This window comes from Canis aureus, chromosome 31, assembly GCF_053574225.1.
Source record: "Canis aureus isolate CA01 chromosome 31, VMU_Caureus_v.1.0, whole genome shotgun sequence".
Classification (NCBI taxonomy): domain Eukaryota; kingdom Metazoa; phylum Chordata; class Mammalia; order Carnivora; family Canidae; genus Canis; species Canis aureus.
In genome coordinates, this window is record NC_135641.1 from 29,608,913 (window position 1) to 29,629,358 (window position 20,446).

The following is a 20,446-nucleotide window of genomic DNA, read 5'->3' on the forward strand; positions in this document are numbered from 1 at the left end:
GTAGTAGAAACAGTCAGAGATACAAATTTAAATCTTGTTTTGATTTCATATGAACAATACATAGATCTAAAATAATGAGACTTACCTTTTCTCACAAATACAGAGACTGTAATGCTATTATGTGACTCAACTAGACGGTGGAGTTTTATAGATTGCTGAAAAAGAAGAACAGAAAATAGAAAAATGCTTATCTATTTGAAGATAGGTACCAGGTATTAATTCAGTAAAGTGCCGGTCTCTTTAAAGATAGAGCAGTGTCTTGTTTCCAGCTGAATACACTGACTAAAAACGAAAGACTAAGTAGACTATCAGTCAACTGAAAAGTCATCCAACTTGCTGTGCTGCTCACCAGCAATAAGAAGTATGCGTTCTTTGATAGAAAGGAATTTCCCAGCATGCTCTGTTCACTCAAAGTAATTTTTGATAACCATAAATTTTATATTTAGTTATTTCAGTAAAGAACATCAAGAATAATCATTCAAGATATATGTTTATACCTAAATAGCTTTGAGAACTAATAGTCATTTCTGCTTTGAGTTACACCTCATCAGAGTTCCTAATCTATAACTTCATAAAGAGTTTGGTGGTGCCTGATATTTCCTCATAGTATACGTTATTTTAATATATGAAATACATGGGACATTGAGAGTGAATCAACAAGAAGATAGAAAAGAAAAATAAAATAAAATTATGCTAGATTTCACATTGATTAAGAAGCTGTTTTGTAAAAGAACTATGTGGGTTAAAAGAACTATTAGGGTTAAAACTCCTAATCATTTAGTATATTCACTTATTTATTCCAATTTTGCCATTTAAGACAGCCCCTAAATCTCCTTGCATCAAATCATTTACAAATATGATTAATATGTCCTAAGAATGATTAATAGAATAATATAAGGTGAAAGAGTATTCTATTAACCTATTCTTTTATTCATTTTTGCTTTCACTCAACCTTTATTAAATAACCTTTATATATCAGAAACTATGCTAAGAGGTGAGGATAGAATAGTCAAAAAAGTTCTAGCAAGGAATTTACAACCCACTGGGAAAAACACTTTCAGTCAAATAATCACAAACATAAATGTATCATTATGATTAGTAATAAGGAAAAAGATGTGCTTTTGGAGCATATATAGCCAATGGAAGCAATAGAAATCTTTCCTAAACAAGTGACTTTGAATTAAATAGATTGTTTAAAACTTCTGAACATTATAGAGCATTTGGCCCCACTAGATACCATTGGGAAAGGAACCTGGATACTGGAAGAACCAAGATGGGAGGAATAGTTACTTTTTATGTACACTATTTTGTTCTATTTGAGCTTTTTAAAAATCATGTCAATATATTACCCTTTCTACTAAGAAAAAAAATAACAAATTTAAAAAGGGAATTAAAAAAATTTTAAACTACCCATGGCCTTAGGATTATAGTAGTGACCTTAAGAGTTCTTTAATGGAGTCACAAGAGAGAAAATCAGGTCAGTATAGTGAGAAGTGAGAGGGAGATGAGGAAGTGATGAGAGTATGCATAAAGAAGTTTTTCTGTAAAAGGGAGAAGAGAGATAGAGTAGTAGCTAAAGGTAGAAGCTTGGTCAGGAGAAAGGATTGTTACCTGGCTTGAGCATGTTTAACGTTGACGGAAAGGCCCTTTGGGTGGGGAGTAGAGAGATCATTCAGTGACTACATAAGCACTCTGAGCAAGTGGGAAAGGGTACTATTGCAAACACAGGCAGAAGGCCCCTTGTCCTCTGTAATGAGTGGACTGGGCAAGAGGAAGGGAGAGATGGGTCATTTGGCAGTTGGAGAGTGGGGAATTGAGCAAATTCCTGCCTTATTGTTTCTGTCCTCTTTGTGGAACAAGTGGTGAGATTATCTGCTGAATTAGAGGATAAGTGGAATAAAAGCATTTGAGTATCTCATGAAAGGTGAAGAGAGATTTGGTTTGAAACCTTAATTTTGAGAATGGGAGAATGCATTGATCAGGGACATACAGAAAGCTTGCCCAGATGAGGATAGCATTCATGGATTTAGAGTGTGATCAACCAGTCTGTTCTACATGACTTTTTCCCAACAGCACTTAGATTCCCTAGTGTGGGCATAAAGAAAGCCAAGTGTCAGACTCAGGCTTTGACAAGTCAGTACCAACCAAATAAAAAGAGCAAAAGAGTCATTATTAAATAGACTCTTCCACCTTCCACCCTCTTCCACCATCTTCAAGATACAACAATGTTAGAGCACCTATTTTTTCATTTATTCATAATTCATAGATATTTGTAAACTCTTCTCATCAGCCTGAGTAAACTAACGGGGGAAAATTACTCAGAAGTCTAGGAATTGGGATGTGAGGGAAGGAAAAGGACTAACATTATTCAGCATCATTACTTGGGCTATATAGTCACAAACTTGGTCTCATTTATTGTGGAGTGGGCAATGACGATTTCCTGATTCCTTTTTCTAACAAAATTTCAATAAAGTCTCTACTGTTTCCTTTCTGCAGCCACAAGATTGGTGGGAAAAAAACTCACCTCTCTGAGATCATACACCGTCAAAGCTATGGACATGATAGACATGATTATGATGGCAAAAGCATATTCCTTATAGTCTTCACTAAACCACAAACAGACACTGAAGAGTTGAAATATGTAAAACGGATTTAAAACCTGTTGGCAGGAAAACAGGAAGACAAAGGGGATATTTAGTCTTCACTTTTAGCTCTTCATTGACTTGTTTGCTTTCATAAGCATCTCTGTGACACAAATTACCCCACACAATATTCTCATTATTATATTTATCCAGCAATTGCCATGTGCCAGACACTGCACTAAGCAACTTTACCTGAATTTTCTCATTTAATTTCCATAATTACCTTATTACCCAGAAGCTATTACTTATCACTATTGCAAAGATGGAGAAGCTGAGCCTCAGATCTTGACAAACTGCTCAAGGTCACACAGCTGCAACAGTCAAGATTAGGGCTTGAGCTCAGGCAATCTGGCCCAGAAGCACTTACTTTTAATCACTGCTGCACCTTATAATTTACAAAGTAGTGTCTCATGGGTCCTCATGTTGACCATTACAAGGGTGTAGAGTATGGATATCAGGTCCAGTTTACATGTACTGGCCATCAGAAGAGTGAAATGTTCAGGTCTACAGTTAAAATGTTCTCAATTCTGCTGTTCTACCCTAAGACACACCATCTGCCATCTTCAAAGCCATCAAAATGCTTTAGATCAATGGATAAGTTAAAGACTACAATTGCTCGTAAGTAGAAAGCCAAGCTGCAAGTGGGAAATTGTCACCAGAACAACTAGAACACTGTGGGAGAAAGGAGAGTCTAACTCCAATAGTCGTTAGCCTGTTTTGGTTTAAGACAGTTTGCACACTTACTCAAATACTCTGGTTGATTTTCATTTGTCTAGGATGGGAATAGTAATCCTTGACACTGGTTAAGGAAGGAGTGCACAGAAACATTTCCTATCAGTTTCTTTTGCTTCCTTTCATGCCTGAAAGAAAGCTTGCTAGAAATATTGAGAAAATAGCTTTATATAAAGCAAGTAGCAAAGTGCAGAAAAAGACCCAGAGTATAGCTGTATGGTTATAGCTTCATAATAACCACTGCAAAATGAAAAATAAGCCCTGTGGTAGTCAAAGAGGAAAAAATAAACTCAGTAAATGATGGTCAAGTCCTTTTTTCCCCTCCCACACACACATTGAGATCAAGAGAACTAATAAGGCCAAACAGATGTTCTTCTTCCTATAATTTTAGATGCTGAGGAAATTGTATATGTTGTCCATAAGGAAAATCTTGAGTTTTTAACTTTTTAGTTATTATTTTAGTTTCACAAAGTTGAGACAGATTAAGACACATAGAATTAAAAAGGAAAGAAAGAGAAGAAATGTATGTTCATCTAGTTATAGAAGGATAAGTAGACACATGAGCATCATCTTCTACTGTATCAGGCAATGTATGCAAAAGATGGTCTCCAAGAAGAGTAGAAAATAGGTATGAAGAAACTATATTTTGTATCCTTCTGAAGTATTCCAAATTGCAGTTACTTATTAGCAATTAGTATTCTTGATAATTTGACTAGAACTAAGCTTCTTTATTCCCTACCCAGCACCAAGAGAAAGGACAGATTACCTCCTTGATGAGTAGTTTCCAAATTGGTGTGATTTCAACATCAATAGTGTTAGGCCCACATATTAGCCTCCTATAGGAAAGATCATATATAAGTCAGTCATTAATAATAAAAATGACACTCATTTTTCACTCATTCAAAAAAGGGTCTATTCACTTTCTCACAATCAGCATAAGCCCCCTTTGTTACATGATGTCCTCATCCTATCAAAATAACTGAGGAAGGGGAGAGTTCCCAAGGGTAAAAATAATAAACATGATCATATTGCATCTACTGAATTAGATTCTTTCTCAGGTCTAAATATTTCCCTGATGACAATATTGGTATTTAATTGAGCCATTGTCTCATTCAAGTAGTTTCGAGGTCGGCATTCTCTCAACTCTGTCCCCAACTTTGGCTGTGTGGATGTGGGATGGAGGAATCATTATGAGAAAATCATTCTACTGTTTAGAAATGTCAGACCTACCTTCTTACTCCTGTTCAGCTCTGGGAAGCTGCAGAATTTGTTTTAATGTGAGTGAAAAGATGTTGGGATCTCAAAAATAGCTTTCATACACAGTTATACAATCCTTTAACTGAAAACCTAGAGATATGTTTCTTTGATTATGTAGATCAGTGACCCTTTCTGAGTTATTTTGCTGTTGAGAACACTAGCCAGTTTCTTCGTTCCTTCTACATAGATGTTCAGATCAAATAGCTTGGCCAGGGATGCCTGGGTCGCTCAGTAGTTGAGTGTCTGCCTTTGGCTCAGGGCGTGATCCTGGAATCTGGGGTTGAGTCCCACACTGGGCTCCCTGCGAGGAGCCTGCTTCTCTCTCTGCCTATGTCTATGTCTCTGTCTCTGTCTCTCTCTGTGTATCTCTCATGAATAAATTAATAAATCTTAAAAAAAATAGCTTGGCCAAATATATTAGAACAGTGTCTCTGGAACATAACAGTGCCTTATGAACTTTAGTATTCATACAGATGACTTCATGACTTGTTAATGTGAAGATTTTGATTCAACAAGGATGATGTGTGGTCTACAATTCTGCATTTCTAACAAGCTTTTAGGTGATGCTGATGCAGGTCCCTTCAATTAACGGAAAAGGGGCTGGAGGAGAATGTAAGAATCATAGAAACTTAGGACCAGCAGGGCCTAAGAATCCTTTACAGAATCCTTCTCTTGTTAACAATTAGGCAACCAAATCCCAGGGATGAGAAGTTACTTGCCCAAAACCACACAGTGAATTATTGATAGACTCTTAAATTCAATACTGTGCCCTTCCGAAGCCTTGCTCCTCTGCCCAGGAACTAACTGACTTGGAATCATGGAGCTGCAGGTCTCACACAATACTTTCTGCTGCTCTACAATTATTATTCAACTATGTTATCTTAGTATAATATATATTTCCTGATTACAATCAAAACTGGCTCAACCTCATTATTATAACCTTGAGAAGCATTGTACAGAGTAGAAAGAGAATTAAACCAGTCAGAGTATGAGACTCAGCTCTTCTTCTATCACTTCCCATCTGTGTGACCTCGTTCAAGCCATTAAACCTCTGTGAGCCTCATGCATTATATTGGGATGATAAGGATATTTTTTCTACCTCCCCCACAAGGCTGCCCTGATGAAGTGAGATAATGTATGTACATGCATTTAACAATACTGAACAGAGCATTATAAGGTTTTCTGATATTGACTGGCTCTCTGTTTGGCTAATGGCAACTGTCCTTTTGAGCTGATATAGATAACAGTAGGTATAGTACCTAATCTCTTGTTCTTCTTTTGTTAGACCTGATCCAAATTTTAGGTGTATCTTGGCAGAACTGAGCCAGTCTTCCAAACAGCTGAAATAATAATAATGAGAAAGACATATTTAGAAATAATGTTTTTGAGATAAATTTCTCTCTTTTTGATGAAACTGCCAAAACAACTTACCCAATTTTTTGGAACTGTCCTTCTAAGTTGTTCCAAACATATCTTATTTTCTGCACTTTTATGCATCTCACCTGCAAAAGAAATGTACTAAGAAAGTCTCTAGTATAATGATCAGTAAATACATAGAAGTTTAGTGGCTAAAGAAGTATCCGTGGAAGGAGCAAAGACAGAGCCCTAAAATACTTATTACGATTATCCTTTCCTAAATTACCCCAACCTTCCCTAATACACAAATGGCACTCTTTATTAGAAGTGTAACTTCAGTTGACATATATCATAGGCCTACTATTTGGATAAGCATATGAATAAAACTCAGTCTTAGCATTCCACTATTTGATAACCCAACAAGGGAAGAAAATGTTAAGTGGTCAACTCTTGTTTTCAGCTCAGGCTCTGATCTCAGGGCCCTGATCTCAGGGTCGTGAGATGGAGCTCCGAATTGAGCTCTATGCTGAGCGTGGAGTCTGCTTGAGATTTTCTTTCCCTTTCCTTCTGCCCCTCCCACTAGTGCTCATGTTGTCTCTCTCTCTCTTTAAATAAATAAATAAATAAATAAATAAACAAACAAACAAACAAACAAACATCTTTTTAAAAAGAGAGAAAACTATACCATACAGCCAAGCATATATGTGTCAAAGAAAAATATAATAAAGTAAAATTTACAGTATTAAAATAGAGAGAGGGCAGATGACCGAAGGCATCATAAAGGAGATGATATCTGAGCTGTGGCCTTGAAAGGTTGGAAGACTTTTGCTCAGATGAGAAGGGAAAATGGCATTTCAAAAAGATTATGCACAAGTTAGTTGTGCCACAAGTTAGTTGTGGGGAGGGGCAAATGAGTGGGCATTTTGACTGCAGACTGAGAATGAGGCTGGAAAGATAAATAAAGATCAGAGTGTACAGCCTTAAATGCTAGGATGAGGTATCTAGGACTTTTTCTTGTAGGCAATGGACTTGCAGAGAAAACTATAGAAGACACAATGACAAAGATTAGGCAGGCAGCAGGTTCTAGAAAACAGTGAGGAGGCTATTGCAAGAAAATGTGCTCCAGGAAGTGAGGGTCTGAGGGTGTGGGCAGTGAAAAGAAAAGGTAGGATTAAGGGTAATGGCAACTATGCATTCTTGTTTCTGGTTCCTTTAAGCAATTTTATATGCAAATCTGATTCTCCATTAACTGGTTATCAACTAAGCACAAGGAGATACAGCAAGACTGTCATACTGTTATGGAGCAACGGTTATAATCTCATTTTGTCCATTGGAATTAATTGTGAAGCTTTAAAAAATACTAATGCCAGGCAGCCCCGGTGGTGTAGCGGTGCAGTGGTTTAGCACCGCCTGCAGCCCAGGGTGTGATCCTGGAGACCCTGGATGAGTCCCACATCAGGCTCTCTGCATGGAGCCTTCTTCTCCCTCTGCCTGTGTCTCTGCCTTTCTCTCTCTCTGTTTCTCTATGAATAAATAAATAAAATCTTTAAAAAAAATACTAATGCCTGGGTCCGGCTCCCAAGAGATTCTGATTTTATTTGTCAAGGGTGCAACCTGGCCATAAATATTCTTAAATTTTCCTCAGATAGTTCAAATGTACAGTCAAAGTTAAGAAACAGTGTTCTTCCTTTTATAGCTACCCTGATAATTGTGTCCTTGAGAAATTCGAGTAAATTTCTCTATACCTTAGTTTCCCTATGAATAAACTGAGGCAACTGAGCAGATCATCTCTAATTTCCACTGCAGCTTTTCCGAGTATGTATCTATACCCATAGATAGTATGGTCCACATAATCCTTCAATTCTAGACCTGGAAAGAGCATATAGCTGAAACATCAGTAAATATACTATACATTTTTTTTTAGTAAATTAGTGAATGAATGCTTTGTACAACCACATGACAACTACAAATAAAGGTTAAATTCCTAAGCTTCAAGATCTGAGTTACACTAAATGAAGCTTAACATTGTTCAATAAAGATATACGTGCACACAGGTGCACGCGCACATATACATATATACATAGTTACCTGGTAAGAGTGTTAAATGCTAGATGTTTTATTTTACAGAATTGATTTATTTCAGCAAGATAGGTTGCAAAATAACTTCAAAAAAATAAATCCTATTTTCCAATTTATTTTCAATGTATAAAATTGGAAGTGCACCGCTGCTGGGAGTGATTCTTTCTTCACAAGCTTCAAGTTGAAGGAAGGAAAGAGGGTATGAAGGTAGTCATGGCCCATGTAGGGATCTCACGCTTCTTACCTTACACCTGCCATCCCTGTTCAGTCCCTGCAGTTCTGCAAGCAGAGCTGGACTGTACTCATAGCTACTGCCTGTTGAGTACTTGGGGGGCTTTTCATACATTCTCTCTGGTCTCTAGTCTTTTTCATCATCTTCTGGCAGGACAGGGTTACTTTCACCTTCACTTCATCCTTGAAGTTCATTTTGATTTAATCATTTGCCCACTATCACACTTATTAAGAAGCAGGGGTTGAATTTGAACTCAAACCCAACTGGCTCCCAAAGTCCAGTCTCTCAAGGGGCATGATGTTCATGCTAGTCTCAGAAGGTCTGGATAATCCCATTGTTGGCAGGTTTCAAGCTGTATAAAGTGAGGGTTGCCCCCTTTTTAATTCCATAGGTTCAAAAATCTAAGTTAGAACATTTTTAAAGGACAAGCTGTGGGAGAAAATGAGGCTCCTGCTCCATGAGGGAACCTAAATCCAAAGGACATGAAAGCACAGACTGAGACTGAGAAGCTTATAAAACATAATAGACACAGAACATCAGCAGGTGAAGGCAGCAATGATGGGGAATAAGAGGTGGCCGGTAAATTTTACCTCAGGCCAGAAAATAGAAAGTTCTATTATCTCCTGATAATTTCTTGAGGCTGTTCCTCACAGAGTGAGAAGAATGACCCCATCATACACCTTTCAAATATCCTTACATTTTCCTAGCAAGAATCATCTCAGCCTGGAGTTGCTCTGCCTCCCTCATACCCTTCAGAGGCTCTGGATGCTGGTAAGAGAATATTAAGCACAAAATTTGCATGGGGGGTGGGGGGGGGAGTTTACTTGCACATTTCCTGGAACTTCATACCAGGAAATAGTAATTAGGACATCAAGGGTATGCTGTGGGGTGACTCATCTTTCTGCTCAGAACCAGGAAGCTTGCCCCTGCCCAGGGTTCCTGTTCCTCATTTCTTGTTGGAACACATTGTGAGTGTCCTGTTTAACAGGTTAAGCACTGGGATTTAGTTTTGCATGATATCCCATGATGATCCTTAGTTTCCTCTTAGCCTGCGTCTGTAAACCTGACAGAGCTCCTTGCCGTATGTCTCCAAACTCTCCCCGAAGGGCCCAAATGGTTGTCATGTTGGTACTGTTGCTCTTCTGACTGTCACCATCAGTATTATCATGGCTGAGCCTGTGGCACCTCCTCCAATTTCAATGAAGTTTCTGTCCTTTATGAATGTAACTCACACAGTTCACAAATCACCTTAATATCTACCTTCTCATCTTAAGTTTACAATGGCCTGAGAAACAGGCACAGAAGGAGTTATTGCTCTCATTTTATAAATAAGAAGTTCAAGGCTCAGAGAGGCAAACTCTCTAAGCCATATGTGGTAAATGAAGATATCAAGCCTGGTGCCAGGGTTTCCATTTCAAGACCTCTGACCTTCTTTACATTTTGTTTATTTGACCATTTCTTCATCTCATTGTCTACTTATTTGTTTGATGCAATTAAAGAACCTGGAGGTCAATAATAATCTGAGGTCAGGTCCATAAGATCAATTTGGGATGTCTACTTTTCCAGGTGAATAACCATGTGACAGATTATGCAATCTGTTAGTTGAAGGTGTTTGACCTCTTTTATTTTTGGTAGTTAAGACAATTGGATGATAACAATGGACAATAAACTGCTCAGTAATTGACTTTTATTATTTTTAAAAACTGACCTTGAGCTCATAAAACTGAATAGCTGTCTATACATGCATAAATTTAAGAAAAAACAGTCTGTCTTATAAAATGCTTTTAATATGAATGTTACCTAGTCATAATCTAAGTAGTACTAATTTAATATGGAGAAGAAGGAGTAACCCAAATACATTTGAATGACAGAACTCAAAATAAGATCATTTTGCAGACATAAGCAAAACCCCTGGGATGTTTCTGGGTGACTACCTCTACAGTAAGAGAAACCCTATTTCATAGATTATCATGTGGGACCTGATGCTACAAAGTGTTAATGTGTACTGAGCATTTACTATGTACCTGGTACCATATTGATCTTTGTATTCCTTAACTTACTGAATGTCATTAACGAACATTGGAGGTAGGCATTATCATGATAATTTTATATATGAGGAAAGAGGCTCAATAGAGTTTAGTAATGGATCCAAGGTTATACAGTTTAGAAAGATGAAGCTAAGATTTGAACTTAGTTCTAACTCCAAAGTACACATTCTTTATAATGTTCTCTGCATACTGTTGAAGATTGGCATGGTGAAGGATCTAAACTTATATTTTTTGGGTAAAAGATTAAATTTCTCTAACATCAGCAGTTGCCACAATTTACTTACCTTTAGGTCTGGCTTTCTGATGGCTCTATTTATGACGTACTCCTCATCTGTAATGAGAGGGTGGTCAGGAGTGACACCAGATGCGCCGTTTAATGATGACAGGTAGATCCACATTATCTTTTTCCATGAGTAAGTTTGGAATTCATCCTAAGGAAATAGACACCAAAACCCCCATGAAGTTAAAATAAGTCATTGGGCAAAAATTCAACCTAGGATACATCATTGTAACATAATCCTATAAACTTATGAAGTTAATAAACCTTCTACACAAAATTACATGCCCTTGAAAACTAGTAGATAAAAAGCCTTGAGGGAAAAAGCTTGTCATCATTTACTGAGGAATCTGGGTGTGAATATGAGATAATGGCATATATAATAAAACTCAAGGGTAGGGAGGTAGAGTCTCAGAAAAGAGCTAGTTATCCCCAGTATCCTCCAAGCTATGAGGCCACAGCCAGATGCAACATTTCACAGAAAAAAAAAAAAAAAAAAAAAGGCAAACAGATAAGCACTCTAAAGGGTTTCTGCTGGTCTCTGAGGGTGGGGAAACCAGATCAATCAAACCATCCCAGTGTTTCCAGGCTTAACCTCAATTCTACCTCTTCTGGGACAACCCCTATAACACCATCTTGCTGGGGTGGGGGGTAGGGTCTATCATTGTACTGACTCCCAAAGATCCTAACCACCCTCTCTTGTGCTCCAAATCACTTTCTGCCTTGCATTCTCTTAGTTCATCCAGACCATCTGGAAGATAGAAACCATGTTTTATTGTCCTTTATATCCTCATCCATGTGGAAAACTGTGACCTGCCCAGTGAGACAGAATGAATGGATGTTTGCCCATGACTGAATGCATGGACTGCAGGTACCCAGAGGTGACTGTCCAAAGGTTAGCATGACTAGGATTGAAAGAGGTACCTTTTTGCATAAGCCTAACTGAAGCTGCTTCCCTTGAAGTTCACTGCTGACTTCATCATAGAATAAAACCAGAGCGAGTAGAACTGGATTAAGTAACAGGTACTACAATGGTACCTCAGAGACAGACATGGCAATAACTGTGGTTATTATTTGAATGGGCAAATGCTACGCGTAAAATCCACTAGGCTGACTGGAACACCACAGGAGCTAGGAAGGATGGCAAAGGAAGTCCACCCTGGGAAACAATTTGTTGTCTAAGGAATGCAGGTCAGAGCCAGGAATTGTCTCCACCAAACCCACGTTTGCTGGGAAGAGAGTCCGAGCTGATGCTGCAAAAGGACAGAGAAGAGAAGATACGCTCATTGTTGGAGCTAATCTCTTGCATTGATTCTCCTCAAGAGAAGCCCACCTTCATGGCTTTGCTCTTTTGGCTTCCTTATCTTGGAATACACGTCCTTCTCTATTCTCTTTAAGCCTTCATATGGCTAGACTCTAACCATCTCTTAGGGGTCAGTTCAAAGTTCACATCATAGGAACCTTTCAAATTTCTCTTGGTGATCTTTCCCCCAAACCATCGGGGTACTTGAAATGTTTACCACATTCTACCTTGCTGCATTCCCCTTTACCTGTCCAACCTTATCACTCTTCTTAGACTGTGGGTAGGGACTGCATCTGATGGGTATCTGTGCTCAGCCAGGCCTAACACAGCTTCTGAGAGACAGATGGAGACAGAGAGGTAGAGTGGGGGTGGGAGAAGAGAAGAAAGCAAAGCAAAGGGTGTATGGAGGAAAAGGGGGAAGAGGAGGGAAGAGAAGAAAAGGAAATGAAAAGGGTGAGGACAGGAGAAGAAAGGAAAGGTAAAAACAGAAATTTGAAAGTTAATGGATTAATTCTAAAAACCAGTAGACTTGGCTGTTATCCTCATTAAAAAAAGATATTTATCTAAATCAAATTAAACCAGATTTGGATGGTGTTACCTTCAGGGCCTAAAAATGACTGAAGATGGCTAAATTTCTAATGGCTGAGCCACTGAACTGGGGGACATCTTTTAGGTACTGTGGGACAGGCAACAATTCCATAGGACATATCTTGACATTGACATAGTTTAGCATCATACAGCTTTGTCTTTGACCACTTCAAAGGCAGTGTTGCTGTAAGGGGATTTTGTTTGAGTATCTAATAATAATAAAAAGTGTTAAAAATTATTTAGCACTTCTGTTCCAGGTGCTCCAACAGCAAGGCTCAGACCAGACCAGTCTGGTACAGGTAGCAAGGACAGGACCAAGACTTAAAGCCAGGTCTTCTCACTCCAAATCTTGGCTCCTTTCTCTTTGTTTCAACATTGCCCATGGTTTCTGTGGCTCATGTAGGATGACAATTACCCTGAAATCTGCACCATATAACAAATAGCATCCAGTTTCTCATAATCTCTGCTCTTTTGGCATCAGAGAATCTGATTTCTAAAACCAAGCTGTCACCCTTTGGCCCTGTGTGACAGCAAACAGACCTCTAGACTATAATGTCTAAAAAATGGAATGGCAAAGTAGAACACTGGAGCTTCCAAGCTCCCCCAGGTCAGTGTTAATCCAATGTAACAACTGAATGCCTTAGTCTAGGTACATATGAGACCAAAATTCATCTATATGCCTCCATCTTATTATATAAGCCGTATTATAATTAAATAAAGGTGTTTGGATATATTTGCCTTTAACTTTATTTCTTACCATCCCCTCTACCCTCCAAGCTCTATAACCCATAATTCTATATAATGAAAAGTATAATTCCTTTTTTTTTGAGAGACAGAGAGAGAGTGCACACACACACAAGCAGGGCAAGGCAGAGGGAACCCCACTCCAGGCTCAATCTCACTACCTGAGATTATGACCTAAACTAGAATCAAGTGTCCAGTGTCTGACACTTAACCAACTGAGCTATCCAGGCAATCGATATAACACAAACTATAATTCTATAGGTTAAGTAAAGATACCGTAGTGAGATAACCATTTTTCTTAGAGTAGGTAATAACACTGACTTTTCTATTATTTATTGCTGTGTTAAACACTGTAAAATCATTCATATTTTTAAAGAAATTTACCCAACTTTTTAAGAAAAAAAAAAAAAGCAAGCAAAGAAATGGATGGAGAAGTGTGTCAGTGTGAGATAGTCACTCTGTATTACATCATCACCTTCTCCCAGCTTTTGGTTTGATATTGTCCAACATGGAAAAAGCACAGGCCCCTTCCTTAGCAGACCTTGGTTCTGAACCATCTTGAAATCCTTGTAAGTCTCTGAGCCTAATTTTCTGCATCTTGAAGTAGGGATGAGAATACCACATTTCATGTATGCTTGAAGGATTAAATGCAATAATACATAATGCACCTGGTCTAAGGTCTGGCCTGTAGCTGAGTACAACAAATGCTCGCTGGCCTACGGCTCTGTGCCTCATTTTCAACATGTTGTTCCTGAGAGCTTTCTGTAAATAAGAACTCACTTTACCTTTGAGGAAATGTGAGAGTCTCTGAGAGTCTTTCGATTTATTTGTCTTTTTGGAAAAAGAAGCAGTTTTACCTGGAAATGGCTATCCCACTTCACTCTGTTTCCCAGCTCTCTCAAGCAGTTAATGATCCATAAGAGACTTAAGTGCACCAGAGGAACTACCACTTTAAATAACTGCTTTGTAATGCAAATAATCCAAACTGTTTGCTGGGCGAATCCAGACTTTTAACACCTCAAGTCTCACTGAGCAGGCTTTACTACTTTTTTTAGCAAGAGAATTAACCAGATCAGTCCCTGAATTCTTAAAGTAGAATTTAAAATAATTCAAGAGTGCATTTCAAAGAACTGAATGTGCACAGGGGACCTTTGTTTGACCTGGACAGAAAGGTAGGGGTGGGGGAAACCTGGGCATTTTATATTTCCTGTGGCCTTACAATTTCTGAAGTTTGAAATGCCAGGCTAACTTTTACATTTGCACAAAGCGAGTGACCTTGCTTATCTTTGTACAACTTTTTGTAATACACATCTTATCTGTTAGAATTTTAAAGTAGTGTAATGGTCACTCTAAGTTCATGCCAATGCTGTGACTTACCTCCTTGTGTAGGAGTTTGCTCACACAAAATGTACTTCCGAGCTTGTCTTAAGAAGAGTAACCCATTGCAAAGCTCCAAAGAGATATCAGGTCAGTACTTTTCACTTGGAGATGGATACAATTGCAATGCAAAAAGCATGAACTCTTCCTAGTACTTAGAGATTTATGGATAAACTAATAACTTATATTTCTCAGGTTCTTTCTAAAGTGCTGTGCTGCCTTTACAGACCTTTTACTTTGGCAAAATACTATTCTTTCTATATTTAGTTATCACTTTTTTCTTTCCTTTCCCCCTCCTGATTATACCCACCGATACTCTTGATGCCTTGACCTCATATTCCCAAAGTTGCTTAGCTGGAAAAAAGTTGACATTGGCTAGAATGTAGTATTTAGTTATAAAATAAAGAAATAAAGTTCTAAATATTGAATAAGTCTCACCCTAATTATTGTCTCAGCACTCTTGGGATATGTTGACCAAAAAAAGGCATGGGGGGGGCAGTGGATGTGGTGGTAGAGTGGACAAAGCAGGAAAGTTATATGACAAAGCAAAGGCTTTATCTATGTTTGAGGGTGGGAATGGAAATCCTGAACAATTCAGCATATATTTTTGGAGAGATTGAATATTTTGTAATGAACATTTTCTGAGGGAAGAATGGGTAGTGAGTTAGCTGGCTCATTGTCTGAAATATCTGGAGATGAATTTAATCTATAACAGGCAAGTTATTTACCCACTCTCCAGTCACCCTCCACTTCCTCTTCTTGTGTTAAGTGGGGCTAACAGTCGTATCTGCCACATTGTCATGAGAAACAAATGAGACTGTAGGTGTAAGGTGCTTTGGTGAAATCTGTGCCTGGCATGTAGTCATTCCAGGGTTCTTGGTTACTACACACTTTGTAAAACCAATTTAGACTTTTTATTTGTTACTTCTTACTGAGCACTGCATTTCCAGATATTTTAGACAATGAGTCAATTGAACCCCATCCCCCAGTATGACTGCATTTGGAGATAGGGCCTTCAGGAAGTAATTAAGATTAAGGGAGTCATAAGAGTGATGTCCTAATCCAATAGGGTTGGTGCCCTTATAAGAAGAGGAAGAACCAAACCTGTCCCTCTCCCATGTGAACACAGAGAGAGGGTAGCTGGCCATTTGCAAGACAAGAAGAAAGATCTCCCCAGAAACCAATCCTACCAACACTTTGATCTTGAACCCCTAGCTTCTAGAACTGTGAGAAAATAACTTTCTGTTGTTTAAGGCACCCAGTTTGTGGTATGCTATTATGGCAGTGTGAGCTAATGCATTACTCAAAGTAGGTCAAGAGCAACACAGGGAATGAAACCAAGGCACTCAGGTTCCAGACTCTACTCTTCCACAGTTTCACACTATTGCCTCGTGGAGTCTACTTGCTGGCCAGGGGACAATAAGATCTCCAGTTCCCACTCCAGTTCAGCTCTTGATAGAAGCTTTTCTTTCACTGCTTACAGCTATGGGACCCTGAACTCTTCTTTGAACTCTCTATGCTTCTATCTGTAAAATGGGGGAAAAGAAATCTGTACCGGAGAAGACTAAATGAGGCAACATACATGCAAACATCTCACAGAATATAAATCACATTACAAATGGCCCTGTGTTAGTAATCACAACTGTATGGTACGGGCAGAAAAATAGACACAAAGATCAATGGAACAGAATAGAAAACCCAGAAATAAACTCACAATTACATGGTCAATTAATCTTTGACAAAGGAGGAAAGAATATGCAATGAGAAAAAAACAATATCTTCAACAAATAGTGTTAGGAAAATGGACAGCTACATGGAAAGAATGAAACTGGACCTCTTTCTCACACCATACACAAAAATAAATTCAAAATGGATCAATGGCCTAAATGTGAGACCTAAAACCATAAAAATCCTAGAAGAATGCACAAGCAGCAATTTCTCTGACATCAGCCATAGCAACATTTTTACTAGATTTGTCTCCTGAGGCAAGAGAAATAAAAGCAAAAATAAACTATTAGGACTGCATTGAAATAAAAAACTTCGCACAGTGAAGGAAATAATCAACAAAACTGAAAGGCAACCTAGTGAATGAGAAAATATATTTGCAAGTAACATATCTGATAAAGGGCTAGTACCCAAAATACATAAAGAAATGGTAAATTCAATGCTCAAAAACCAAATAATCCAATTTAAAAATGGGCAGAAGACATGAACAGACATTTTTCCAAAGAAGACATACAGATGGCCAATAGACACATGAAAAGATGCTCAACATCACTCATCATCTGGGAATGCAAATCTACATCTCATTAACTATAATGAGATATCACTTCACACATATCAGAATGGCTAAAATCAAAAACATAAGAAATAAGTGTTAGTGAGAATGTGGAGAAAAAGGAACCTTCATACACTGTTGGTGGGAATGCAAACTGGCGCAGCCACTGAGGAAAACAGTATAGAGGTTCCTCAAAAATTTAAAATAAAACTATTCTATGATCCAGTAATTGGACTACTAAATACTTACCAGAAAATACAAAAACACAAATTTGAAAGGATATAGGTACCTCTATGTTTATTGAAGCTTTATTTACAATTGCCAAACTATGGAAGCAGCCCAAGGGTCCATTGATAAATGAATGGATAAGGAAGATGGGACACACACATACACACACACACATGCATTTGAATATTATTCAGTCACCAAAAAAGAATGAAATAAGCTATAGTTACTGTTTTCAAAAACCCTATAATCTAATAAAAGAAAAAAACTATAAAAAAGGAATGAAGCATAGTGGGAAAAAACTCAAGATTTAGAGCGTCAGAAGACAGGTGCAAGTTCTTTGTCTACACTATTTCCTTTTCCTGACCGTTTCCCATGTGCTCCTTCCCACCAGCCATCATCACCTTTAGAGCTCAAGAAAGACTTTCTTGACTTAGTCAAAGCCCTATTTTACAATCCTACCATAACCATGAACCTTTCCTAAGTAGCACTTATAGCAGTTGGATGTTCACATTTATTTGTGTAGTGATCTAATGAACTTCATGAGGTCAAGAACCCTGATTTTGGGGGATCCCTGGGTGGCTCAGAGGTTTAGCGCCTGCCTTTGGCCCAGGGCACGATCCTGGAGTCCCGGGATCGAGTCCCACATCGGGCTCCCAGCATGGAGCCTGTTTCTCCCTCCTCCTGTGTCTCTGCCTCTCTCTCTATGTCTATAATAAATAAATAAGTAAATAAATAAATAAATCTTAAAAAAAGAACCCTGATTTTACTACTGTTATACTCTACCCCCTGCCCATGAGCTACCACTATGGCTGGCACACAACCTGTGCTTATCAATTTATGAAGGGGGGGAAGGAGGGAAAGAGGGAGAGAGAAAGAGGGAAAGGAAAAGCCTGGGTGACATTTACTAGGTTTACTAGACTGCAAAGATATAATCTGTATCCTCATCTGTAAAATAGAGACAGGTGATAATGCCCTTTTTCCAGGGTTGTTATGAGAATTATATGAAATAGTCAATGAGATGCTGTTTTATAAAATATGAAATGAATAGCATTTTAATACAAGGCAGATTGCAAAAAGCATTATAGTAGTCAGGAGTGAAAATATGGAGCCAAAAGAGAATGAAGGAAGGAATTAATTCCCCCAAAATTGAGTCAGAGAATGGATCATCAATGGAGAAGGAGGTAGATGGCTGAGGGATGAGAGGCTTTCATAAATAGAAGTAGAACACCTACTTTCTATATTCACTCTATAGAAAATGTGTATGTGCGAATACGTGTGTGTGAGCGCACGCGCATACATGTATGAGCTGATTCCTCACCAGAATATCATTCTACTGGACAGAGATTTCCATCTGTTTTGGTTACAGCTATATTCCCAGCACCTATAACAATGTGTGGTATGTGATTGGTGCTCAGGAAGTATTAAATGAATGAATAAATAACTGAATGAATGAAGAGGACAAAGAATAGCAGAAGAAATGCTATGAGTAAAAGCACAGACCAAAACTGTCTGGATCCCTTAGGAAATGGTGTTGATATGAGGCACCTGGGGCTTGGAGAGACCAGGCTGCAGAGGAGAAGGGAGAGATAAGTCAGAAATCCAGACACGTGAATACAAACCCCGGTGGCTGAAGAGCATCCAGGGGAGCTAGTGGACTCTGGATGCCATCTGCATGGCTGATTTGCAGAATTTCTGAGTTTTTAAACTAAAGCCCCAAGCAATGACACCTTTAGGTGAAACTGAGGGGAAATGCTCCCCACGGAAACACTGAAATGAAACACCCTGACTCAGCCTACTAACCAATCCTCACATCCTCCTCTGCACATCATGTGTCTTTGACAACATGACATATGACAGGGAAGGAAAAAAAAAAAAACGCATCTGTAATTATAATAAAGATGAAAACCATGGAAATCATCAGGAGCATCTGAATTCAAAACACCAATGAATGTAAATCATGTAATTTGCATAGAAATGTGGCCACCCTACAGATATCAGTTAAAATTCAAAAGTAGATGAATAATGAATAAAATGCCACTTTTAAAATTATAAAATAGAAGTGTAGTTACTCTTATATTTTGGAAAAATCCCACTCTTAGAAGTGCTTAATAAGAGATGGGGAACTGAAAATAAACGGAGTGCTAACGACTTTTAGTTAGTACATCATGGCACCCCCCCTTTTTAATGTTAAGAAATGACTACCTAATCAGTATCTGCGATAATGATCCATAATCTTACCAGTGTGAGATTGATGATAAATACCAAGTACTGATTTTTTAATAACATGAAAAATAGATATACAACACATTTTCAGGTAAGAGACTTTTTAGCCTTAATGGGAAATTCTTATAGTCCAGCTATTATAATACAATTCAAATAAAAATTTTTAAGGTGTCATTTAATGCAAATAACCTAGCCTCAGATTTTTAAGCTATTGGTGCCCAAAGCTTATTTCTATCTAAGGTTCATATAGTAAGAATGTTTGATATAATTGAGTTCTTGTCTAATTACATAAAGACTAATTTAGAACCTCATTTATTTGGAGAGTCTCTGGCATAGCAAATCCATTTAAAATGACACATAAGAGGAGGTAATTAAAAATTAAAGTTGAAATCAAGATGAAAAAGGAAAGATTGAGGATGGTTTAGACTGCTCTGATTAGTTGTGGAGGGCAGTGAAATGGGAACGGGGCTTAATCGGCTTTGAAAGAGACAAAGAAAGAGGAGGAGGATGGAACACAGTACCCTAAGGCACCAGTCTTCTTAAAATTTTCCAATATGTATCTGGTTGCAAAGCTGACCACATGCAACCAGGAGAGATGATTGTTTGAGCATGGATGATGAATGAGTACTGGGGATTCACAGGCACTGGACCTCTTCCCTATGTCTCCCATCCTGGAAGGAATGCTCCTGACTAAAAACGGGAGGACACAGTATCCAAACAATCAAACAATTCTATGTGGTGCATTTAGTCTATAGCAGGTTCTTTTGTATAACAGCCTCTTTTATATAGCAAGTTCTCTGAGCTGCTTCAGCAATAATACACACACACACTCAAAATGGTCTTTGATCATGTATTTTACAGTTTGCAAAGGGCTTTCATATACATAACCTCACTTCATTCTCACATCAATGCAAGCGAGAATGAGTGCTTTTTCTAGCCTATTTTCCAAATGGAGTCCTGAAAGGTTGGGTAACACTCCTGAGGTGTAACATACTTGGGGTGCTAGGACCAGGAGTCAAACCTCTTGACTCCGAATCCCAAACTGCACATTCATTCCCTGTTGGTGACAACTTGTTTATTTC

The 20,446-nt window shown here is 38.3% G+C and overlaps 1 protein-coding gene across 9 annotated transcripts in view; it reads right to left on the bottom strand.

The window, feature by feature from the left end:
- ATP13A4 (ATPase 13A4) overlaps positions 1-20,446 on the bottom strand; it is a 111,377-nt gene that overhangs the window by 59,681 nt on the left and 31,250 nt on the right. For all 9 annotated transcript variants that reach the window (XR_013369547.1, XR_013369546.1, XM_077880112.1 and 6 more), the window contains 6 exons: positions 10,631-10,777; positions 6,063-6,133; positions 5,891-5,971; positions 4,141-4,210; positions 2,525-2,659; positions 86-155 (listed from right to left, as the gene is read on the bottom strand). Coding sequence is in view for 7 of the 9 variants with exons in the window: in XM_077880112.1 (XP_077736238.1) it covers positions 86-155; positions 2,525-2,659; positions 4,141-4,210; positions 5,891-5,971; positions 6,063-6,133; positions 10,631-10,777 (574 nt within the window). In the remaining 2 variants the exon portion in view is untranslated. The remainder of the gene's footprint in view (positions 1-85; positions 156-2,524; positions 2,660-4,140; positions 4,211-5,890; positions 5,972-6,062; positions 6,134-10,630; positions 10,778-20,446) is intronic.